The sequence below is a fragment of the Barbatula barbatula genome (assembly GCF_947034865.1).
Source record: "Barbatula barbatula genome assembly, chromosome: 20".
Lineage (NCBI taxonomy): Eukaryota > Metazoa > Chordata > Actinopteri > Cypriniformes > Nemacheilidae > Barbatula > Barbatula barbatula.
In genome coordinates this window covers 16,052,173-16,063,119 of record NC_136783.1, presented here as the reverse complement: position 1 = coordinate 16,063,119, position 10,947 = coordinate 16,052,173, and the positions used below count along the sequence as shown (strand labels likewise).

Below are 10,947 nucleotides of genomic sequence, written 5' to 3'. Positions count from 1 at the left end.
GACGTTTTTTGAAGTTCCAATTTCATGGTAAAGCTCAAGCATATACGCAACGTTCAGCTGCAGATACAGATAGTTATTCAGGTCAGTCTTACACCGGCAGACACTGCATGCCATTGTGCAGACAGACACATGTGACCTCCAAGCTACATGAACGGGGTTTGGGGCAAGTGTGAAAAACAACAGAATTGGATAAAAGATAGAAAAATGATGTGTGTTTGTACATCAAACTGTAATATCAATGGATTATGTCATAACCAATTATCACTTATAATAACCTCTAATCTAGTTGAATTTGCGTGCACACAAAGAGAAGATCAAAGTACAGAGAGCCCCAAAAGATTATTAGCTTTTAAATATGTTTTCAAATTATTGTGGGTGTCAGTATGATATATAACAGTTGGTAAGAGTGATTTTTAAGCACATTGGTATAGTGGCTCAATTCAACTCCCAACTCCAAGATTTCTGGTACCTACATGTTACTCGATTACCTCCTTTGAAAAGTCAAAGCACTACTACGAAAAGTAATATCACACCTCTCCTCCACAATCCACAACGCGATTTGAGGTATCCTTCTTGTAGCACAAAGTTTAAATGTTTAGGATCGGATGATAATGATGATGTTAATCATCACTAAAATGTATTATCATCAGACATGAAAAACTATGCTTGTTACCACTTACTAAAACTCTTTTGGTAATTGTTGATGTTTGTGTCATTATTATGAAAGCTTTTCTCTTGAAAAGATCTTCGACGGACCTTCAGTCTACCAGTTTTTAAGCAGGTCCAACCCTGAACAAACTTCCTCTGGACTACTTTTATTTCTCAGCCTTTAATAAATCCTCCACACACGCAGGTGATAGAGATACAATATATACTAAAACACTGACTTTAAATATTCACAAAAAAGCAGAACATTTCTTTGTAGCTTTCATTGTTCTTTTGAACTGAACAGAAAGAAAGCTCATAAGAATTTTCCAGTGTTTACAGTACAGCAGCAGATAAGGTGCGTCTTGGTTCCTTTTATATTTATATATTATGTAACAATATTTATATTATGCTGATAAAACCCCTGAATGCCCACAAAATACTTGCCCTCCTTTTCACTTTTGCCTTTCACATTTTTCGGCGCATGCAATTCTTTATTGGTATAATTTCACAATTTTTTTTATAATTTAAATAACCAGCAGGGTCTGTTTCAGAAAATGACTTCAATCACTGGAGCACTTTTCTGATACTTGTAAAGTACCTGCAGTGCCAAGCCTTTTTTTAGGACATTTAACAACCAAGAACAGTCTAACAAAGTTGTGTTACATTGGCTTTGTGCCTATTCCCACATGAGAGCAGCGAGCAAAAAATACATTAAAAGGTTTCGTTTATTTAAAACGTTTAAGAATAAAGATAACAGAACCAATTTTAAAAAGGTTGTAAAATACTAACTGGTCAGTTTATTCATGTGCTATAGGGGGTCTTTTTCACACAAACTCAGTTTGGCTATATAAACTGAGCACGTATTGTAGGTGGACAAGTGAAGACTTTCTCAGTCATTGTGTAGTCGGTCATTAAATCCTATTTCTTTCTTGTATCTTTCAATGCCCAAAGCGAAGATTATCAAAAAAGCTTATTTTTCATATATGATTATTTTTCCTTTTCTCTTATGGAGTGCTTTAATACAAAGGTTTAAGAAACATGAAACTGCTTACAGTTTTCTTTAGGGGACAGTTATTAATACTACTGAGTCTTAGAATGTACACTATAAAGAGGCTCACAAGTCAGATGTTTCATATTTTTAATACTGAAGTGAGGGGCTGCCCATTCAAATTTTTTATTTCTGACGACAAGCTATGAAATGGACTCAACAGCCAGACACTTTCGTGTTCCAGTCACTTACTGTATAAATAAAATTCCCAAATAAAAAGTACATTTAGAAGCAAGTGTTCAGATCATCATCAAGGTCCAAATTGCCTAATAAACAGTAAAAATGTATATTAGGTATGTATCCCCAAACCTAAGTATTTCAAATTCAATATTTCTTCTTTTCTCGTCGATTGTAAGATAGAATATTTACATTGTTTGGATATGGCCAAGTTTTATACAGGTTGTCCCACTTTCTTTAAAAAGAAATGGCTAATAGTACCTTCCTATAAACCCAATTTCACTCTACAAGGCAAACACATCAATTGTACCTTTAGAATTTCTTTGAAATCATCAACTGTTCATGTTTCCTGTGGCTTACGTAATAAATGGAAATTGCAAAAGATAAAAAGAGGCCTGTCAGAGAAAGTGAGAGAGACACTTCACACATATTTTGCAACTCTTTACAAAAGAAATAGAGTATGGGTCAGTTTTTTTCCTTCCAATGAAGAACACAAATGTGGATGATCTTTCACTTTCATTCAGAGTTTTAAGAAGGGGTGAATCAGTACAGGAAGCAATATCCATGCATTTATGGATTCAAGAATGGTGCTCTTTCATGCAAACTTTAAAATACCAAGTATACAGCTCTTCATTTTAACTGGCTTCCTGTCATTTTCCCTTCATTTTATGAATTGCATGTAATATGCTGTAAAGACACAATTGCTTTGACATTTGTGCTGAGCTAGCTTGCTTTCATTTTCATCATCACTGAGCACATGATAGCACAATTCAATTATAATTGTATTGTGTATATTATATACAATATATTATATCCTATTATTTTAACTATAGGCTAAATGAATTGTCCGTGGTCGTCCAGTTGTAAAAATGCACATATTTTAAATTGTGCTTTTAATAACAAATTGCATTTTATAATTACAATTATAAATTGAATAATTTTTTAGTGTTTGTTGCATTGCACGGTAAATGGCATTTGGTGATTCTAAGTATCATTTCCTACAATAATACAACTCCCGTTGGTTTGGGAATATGCATTTTGATGTTTGTACAGTCCACAAGTCTGGCATGTTGGAATCAGGAAATGTTTTCAGTTTTTTTGCCTTATTACATAGATATCATCTAAAGACAGAGGCTTGTAAAACATCTGATAACAGATGAAATGCATTTCCAATCAAACGCTGGTTTTGCAATATTTGGCGAATGTTCTCATACAGCATACACATATTTATTTTCTATTAAAACGTCTTTACAAGACTCCTATGTTCTTGCAATATGTACAGTCCAATACCCAGAAATGCCTGGCTCATATGCTTCAATATCAAATGCTGTGCAGAAAATGGGAAGATGTCCAAGCACGTATGATGTTGATGGCGTGCTCGCACAAACTGCTTTGATCAATTTCCCATGATGCCCCTGATATTGGTTATGAGGTATTTACAGGAAATGCACAGCCCATTGCACAGGCCCAAAGGAGAATGATGGAAAGATACTGTCCATTACAGAACAAAAATAGACACGTTAGAGCAGTGTGCCAACCTACTGTTTATATTCCAGAGTCAGGCAGTTGACATAAGAAATAGTTTGAATGTGGTCTCAAATAAAAACCCACTCTAGTGAGTTTTTATTACCATCACTAGAATACTATTATGGTTATTGTCGATGACATTCAAGATAAAATGTTTCATTACACACGCTAAAAGTCATTGACTGCTATATTGATTCGACCAGCATGCATCTGTAGAACTGTGGAGAAACATATTAGCGAGTCAGATCAATATGATTCCAAGTCAACAGTTTAAAGCAACAATAAATCTATGGTTGTCATGTTCGAACTATTGTGGAAATGCGATTATGCTAAGACACACGCACACACACGCACTCATGCACGCAAGCAAACCGATGTCTGATCTAAAGTGACAAGCCGAAGCCTACATCAGGGTAACTGCTAAATGCCAAGTTATTCTAAAACACACAGCGCTTTTAGGTACGTCTGAAAATTTCTCTCATTCATCCAGCAGTGACACTGGACAGCATCATTTTGAATAAAACAATCATTACTGTCAATCATACACTGAAAGATATGTTAAATACACCTCATCCAGTAAGCCTGGTTTGGAGATAAAGCTCAGAAGAACACACGCTGATTCAGGCATGATTCATCTCTCAATGCACTCACTTCAAGTATAAACAGTCATTCTGTAAATCAGTGAAACAATCGATTTAATAGATGGAAAACATTTTACTGTCCTGGACCTAGCTAATGATAAGCCAAGGCTGTAAAAAAGATCTATAATATCCAAGAACACAAGGGCGATTCATTTTCCTTTATTGTAATAGTTGTGACAGATTAACATCGCTATATTTCTATAATGGGGGTTGTCTTGCTTTCTCTGTCAATTTCCCCAGAAATAACAAACAGCAATAGGCAGACTAATCAAGTCTTTGTTGTCGCTGGAAAAAAACATTTAATGTTAGACTAGCAGAAAAAGTGGGGTAAGTGACCCCAAAAAATTATCTATTTTTGTTTCAACAAATGTCCTTAGATCTCACAAATGGAAAAATATGGCTCTGTTATATGTCTCACTGGAGCAGTCAAATTAAAATATTACACTGATAAGACGAAGGTTATGATTCTGAGATCACAACAGAAAACAAACACCAAAAAATACTGACATCTACATTGAGACCGATGAAACTTTAACAACCTTCCAAACAATAAAAACATAGAATAAAAAGTAGAAGCGTTGGCCATTTTATGCAGGCTTTGAACAATCTTTACATAGATCTTACATACAAGCACGAGGACAGTTCAGTAAATGTGTCCATTCTACACTTTTGTGAGGAACTTTTTGCATCTCTTAAAACCTCATGATGCAATCTTCTTCTTTTGTACCATCATCAGTTGTACCATTTGTCGATTATTGTAGTGATCTGTACTTTTTAGAAATACACAATATAAAGAGGTTGGTTCCAAAATGAGATAACTCGGTTTTGTAAACTTTTCAAAAATCTTTTTTTATTGTGCATTCCAAAAATTATCAATCAAACTGCAGTTGGTTTGTTTTGATTTGAGCCATAATAACTAAAAAAACACAGCTAACTAACACAAAAAAACATTAAAAACACGATAACATAATATAAAACGTGATTTTTTGAGTTATCTCATTTTGAAACCAAACTCTTCATACAGTACAGCAGTTAAACTATAATGATAATTAACTATAACATCTTATGCTACAAAATCTGAATAACAATCACATGATCATATTTATTGCCTGCAGCTGTTTCTGTGGATAAATACATACTTTATTCACAAAGCCAATGGCATTAGTTTCTTCATTGTCTAAAAAGATAACAACAATAACAACAGCAACAACATTATTTCCACATTAATCTTTTCATCCTAAGAGGTAATGCCTCAAAGGTCACATGCATGTTTTTATCTGTATCTCGTTTCTTTTGACATAAAGAACATTACAGTGTATGACAATACATAAAATGAAGAAGGTGTCAGTTTGGTACACTGTTTTTGCAAAAATGTATTAGGGATTTGACAAGGGATTAACCTGTGATTTCGAAAAACTTCAAAAAGCTTGAAATTGCTAATTGCAACAAACGGCTCGCAAACCCCCCCGCCCCCATTCCCCTCCCTTTGAAGTACTACGGTAGCTCACAGAGAAATAAGATGTCGTCAAGTTTTCGTTTCTTTTTCGAAGGAGATAACATATTTACAAAACACACTCTGTAGAGCAGTTTGTACATTTAGGGCTACTGTAGAAACAGCATGGTGAATTAAATTCATGCAAGAGGACTCGCGGTGTAGATAGATAGAAGTAGCTCATTCTAAGGTAATAAAAACATTTAAAACACTTTACAAGATCTTTATACACCTCTGAAGACAGTTATGTATATTATCTTGCATTTCTGTAAGTAGATCCTCCAAATAAATACACACTGGACCTTTAAAATTATCTACAGTATAGATAACTGTTTTAATCTTGTGAGGAAAACATAATTCCACCGTCCTCCATACGAAGATAAAAATGTATTTTTACTGGGTTCTGTTTAGACCAGAGGAACATAGATTTTTTAATACAAACATGATGGGGTGCATGGTTTCCCGGACAGGAATTAGATAAACCCAGGACTATGCCTTAAATTAGGACATTTAAGTAGTTTTAACAAAGATGGCTTACAAAAACATACTTTGAGAGAAACAATGGCACTGATGTATTTTCAGAAAAGTCAGTCCAATCTATTTTCAGTTTAGACATCTCTAACATTTAGTCTTAAACCCTCTACGAGAAAACAGCCCTATGTGTCTCTGAAACATTAAACACTAACAGCAAAGTCGATCGTAAAAAATGATCAAGCCACATTAATTTATTAAATATAAATAAATCTCTTCTGCACTCTATAAATACTTATTCACAAAAACAAAGTGCCATCCCTAAAGGCACTACAAAGATGAGGTGTCCCATAAGAATCAGGCCTGTTTTTCCTGCCAGGATTTCGCATGAGTCAATCATGAGTCAATCAAGTCTTTAATCCCTACAGGGCCTTTTAAAAGACTTCATCATTTTAGAAGAGCATTCATCATTTTGTTCACATTATATCGCAAGTCTCCATAAAAATATTGATGGACATATTGAAGATACGACTAATAAATAAAGAAGTGTATAACATTTGTTCATTCCTTCACATTTGCCTCTAACGGCACATTTAGCCTTATACATCTATTACAGACATGTATAAGCTTTTATCTTTCTATGTCTATGATTGTGTTTCAGTTCATTGAAAGTCCTTATAATAATCGCTGTCCTCATTCTTGTTTTCCGATAGTTTGTCCTTTCAGAGAAAATAAAACTCCAAGACGCCAGTTACAGGTAAAACTACAGTCCAACAATATACAAACTTGAATACAAACGCTTATCCTAACCCAGTGGGCTAGTTGCATGAAGTCGCCATATTATATTTTTTATCAGCGTGTGTTGACAGGCTTATTTCCGGTCGTATAACACTGTATGGGAAAAGTAGGATTTTTGGCCGTCAAATATGAGCGCTTATAGATAAAAAGAAAAGACTGCTATATCAGAGATATGACAGAAACTCCTCTGTTAAATTCTGAGTACCTCATAAGCCAACACTACTTTATATCACAGCAAAAAAGGCTAATGATGTTTTATACCAGTCTGTGAAACTCCCTGTGTTTGTCCCATATCACCATCTTCTTTAAGCAAAACAACAATATACTTGTATTCAATGCTCACACTGCTAGTAGGTTAGTTTTGTGTCTTAATTTTAACTACTGTAACAGGCTTTCCTATAGCTCCGTGGTTAGAGCATGGCGCTAGCAAAAACTAGGTCATGGGTTCCTTCCCAAGGTTTGCACATACTCAAATACAAATGTATAGTATAATGCAATGTAAGTTGCTTTGCATAAAAGTGTCTGCCAAATGCATAAATGTAAATGCAATGTGAACTCGTCGTTACAAGCTCTATATGATGAAAGTCAGACGGATGGAATACTCTGCGTTGTGGGCAAGAGTGAAACTCATCGTACGAGAGCACCAGCATCACTTACAGGTGAGGGATCAATCGCGTCGTGTTCTTTGTGATGAGTTTCATATTTATCGCGTTACTTACAGTGAAAGAGAATTAATACAGTCATGAACAGGTGGCGTTTGTATTCCATTCATCGTGCAGTCATAGCTCCAGGTGTGTATGTAGCGGGTTCCCATCAAAAATAAATGCTTTTGTCGGTCAAAACTAAATATTCTCTGTGGAAATGCACAATACACATGCTGACTTATGTTACATGACTTGTGTATACGGATTTTAGTTAACCACATGAGCATGGACTATAGAGTAAGCGAGTTGTGTTGGCTTATCGAGAACTTTATATTTGCTAGCCAAAAATCCTTATTTTCCCATACAGTGTTATACAACTGTAAATAAGCCAGCCCACGCTCGCTGATCGGAAATCTAAAATGGAAATCTTTGGGCAACTAGCCCATAAGCTTCTTAACTATGATTTAACACTGCACAAACTCACATTGCTCTAATGGCAGACAGCGTTGCCGTTGACGAGACTGAAGCTGGCTACGGAGTGATTCTGCGTGCTTTTGAGCAAGCTGAGTCGCGTGTTGTTACGCACCGTGTTCTGGGAACGTGTGTAGATGGACGGACAGCAGCAGCAGAGCTGCTTGTTGAACTGCTTTCGAAAAGATTCGCTGAGCAGGTAGAGAGCGAAGGGGTTCACGCAAGAGTTGGTGAAGGCGAGGATGCGCGCGCAGACGCTGGAGATGAAATGGGCCATCGAGGTGTCCACCTCTGTGTAGTGGTAGGAGCGGTAGAGGTAAATCACATGGTTGGGGAGCCAGGAGATGGCAAAAAGGCCCACGAACACCAGCACGGTTTTGGCGAGACGCATGCGTGACCCAATCTACGGTTCAAAGAGCACAGAGGTAAGCAGAGAAGTAAATGTCGCATGTTGCCCTCAGTTGAATCCACATTATAATATAATTATACCTGATGGGTGAATCTGTTTCAGTGCTTCTCTACAATTTAAAAATTCAACAATGACGGCAGTATTTAAGCTATTACTACACTGATGCTTGTGTTATTTGAGCATCTAAACAGCCTACAAAGACTTAAATGTTGAAATGTAATGGTCCCAGAAGTAATTTTTTTTATCATAAATCTGACATTTGACCCCACCTGTCTCCTTATGTGCGCATTTCCCTCCACTGGCATGTTGCTTGCACTTTGAATCAGACTCCTGGCGATGAAGATGTAGTACACAGAGATGATGAGGAGAGGAATCACGTAAAGAATGAGGAAAGAGCTCATGGAGTGGATTTTGGGGTGCAGGTCTCCAGCATGAGGGTATGGAGCACATGCACTGAAGGTCTCGTTGGTTTTGGGTATATGGAAGGTGTGGAGGTCGGAGAACACGGCCTCGGGAATGGCCAGGAACATGGAGAGCAGCCAAATTGAGGCGGCTCTCAGACAAATCTTTAGTGTGGCATTTGACGCCTGAATGTCCATCGGTTTGACAATGGCCTTGTATCTAGGAAACAGATAAAGACAAAAAAAGTATATTTGCCATTTTAATTAAAGACTTAAACTCTGGAAACATTATTCCAAATCAAAGGAAAATTATTACATTCTGGCAGATGGGAAATTATGATTTATATTACATGCATCAATTATATTTCTACAATCTGCAGTGTCTTAGAGTGCAGTTATGTGAACCCTATAATTCGCAATTTTCAGTTATGGCATTCATTAATATGTTCTCTGTTAATATGTCACTTCCCAAATGACTTTTGAAGATTTTTTTTAAAGCAATTTGTCATGGAAGACTGCTTTTTTAAATCCAAAGCCCACTATGTAGACCACAGAAAAAGTCTTCCTTCATGTCTACCATCTGTTCTTTAATACTTTTTATTTAGTAATCAACGGTTAATATAACACCTAACAGTATAACACCTAACAATCTGAAATCACATAACACAGAACATCGTTTATTTAAATAGTTTATCAGCATTTAGCACTATTCTTCACTTTGGAAAAGTCATTGTAACAATGAAGTCAGAAGACGTCACCAAATAACCACAATATTGTGTCTCCTTCGTAATGAGAGCAATTCAACCCTCATTTGATTCTTAGCTCCGGGGATGCATGGTTTCACGGTTATTCTTGAGGGCTTTGGCATCAATACAAACAGGCAGAGAAGTCATTAGACGTGTTGGTTTTAATGTTCACGTTCATCTGCTCCAGACCAAATGGTATAAGAGGCTGGTGTGCAGGGACATAACTACTGATTTAACTTACATTATGTTTTTAGTAGTTTATTTGATTTTGTTAGAAAACAGAGGTAAATTACTCATGTAGAAAACCTAAAAATGCATACTCTTAAAAGAGGTTCCCAAAAAGGTTGTGTGGTTCCATAAAGAGCATTAATATCAACATTTTGAAGCGTTAAAGGTTTCTAAAAACCTCAAAAGGTGATAAAAGAAAGGTTCTTTGCGTCTGTGGAATTGCTTTATTTGTGCACATTGCATATTATAATCATCGAACTCAACAGTGTATGATTTCTGATTATGGAACACACTTGTGAACCGTACTGCAAATATCATTTTGAAATGCAGTGACGCTTACGCCCTATCACACTGAATGACAACCAACATTTATATTTAACATTAAACAGCTATTACCTGTCCGCTGCCAACGCCGTGAGAGTGAACACCGACACCCCGACCGAAGTCAGCTGAATAAACGGGATGAGTTTACAACCCACACGCCCGAAGAGCCACTCATCCGCCAAAAACTTACTGGCATCCACGGGCGCGCAGGTGACCAGCAGCAGCACATCTCCGAGAGCGAGACTCGACATGAAGAGATTGGGAACATTGCGCATGGACTTCACGATAAAAAACGTTCTAATGAGTGTCACGTTACCAATCAGTCCAACAATAATAATGAACGCGTAAACTGTGGCGATAATAATACCTGCGCGCAAGTGAGAATTGTCAGGAGCGCTGCTGGTGTTGCGGTCCAGAGATTCACTCAAAGTCAAAAACTTTACATCCGGTGTCGGAGCGAAAGTTGCGTCAAAAGACATGTTACCAAATCAGCATGTGTGCATTTTCAGCTGTCCAGTGGCGACGAATGAGGCCGTAAACACAAACAATAAACACTATCTTTTCATTCGGTGGTATTCCTCTCCAGCTGTTCTGCTGCGAACTCTGTGCGCAAATGAAGAGTCCATGTGAGGTTTGGTTCGTATGTGCCAAACGGGTGCGCCTGCGCTTTGACATTCATCTTTTAGGACATTGCATTGGAATTCGCTCTTTTCTTTTCCCACCAGTTTCATCTTTTAGTAGGCCTATAACAATATTATTGGAGGCAACAGAGAATTATACAAAATATCAATTCTACTACAACTAGTAATTTTATCTAAATTAATATAATATTTTCCAGCTGTGTAACCGAACATTAAAGGTCAGTTAGATCCCCTGGCAACTGTGGATTATTGTGTTGACATTTTGTACATTTTGCCTTTAT

General features: G+C 36.7%; 1 protein-coding gene across 1 annotated transcript; it reads right to left on the bottom strand.

The window, feature by feature from the left end:
* Nucleotides 1-4,612: 4,612 nt before the first annotated feature.
* Nucleotides 4,613-10,682, bottom strand: grpr (gastrin-releasing peptide receptor). The gene is made up of 3 exons (XM_079482452.1): nt 10,098-10,682; nt 8,596-8,947; nt 4,613-8,320 (listed from the first exon to the last, which is right to left on the bottom strand). Exons 1-3 carry the CDS (start codon nt 10,502-10,504, stop codon nt 7,937-7,939), a joined length of 1,143 nt encoding a protein of 380 aa, XP_079338578.1. The 5' UTR covers nt 10,505-10,682; the 3' UTR covers nt 4,613-7,936.
* Between the last annotated feature and the right edge of the window lie 265 nt (nt 10,683-10,947).

Excerpts from the sequence above, each read along its gene's own strand:
- grpr (XM_079482452.1), bottom strand. The coding sequence starts at position 10,504 with ATGTCTTTTGACGCAACTTTCGCTCCGACACCGGATGTAAAGTTTTTG. Across the intron at positions 8,948-10,097 it reads ACGGCGTTGGCAGCGGACAG|ATACAAGGCCATTGTCAAAC; the intron begins GTAATAGCTGTT and ends TCTGTTTCCTAG. Across the intron at positions 8,321-8,595 it reads ATGCGCACATAAGGAGACAG|ATTGGGTCACGCATGCGTCT; the intron begins GTGGGGTCAAAT and ends TTTGAACCGTAG.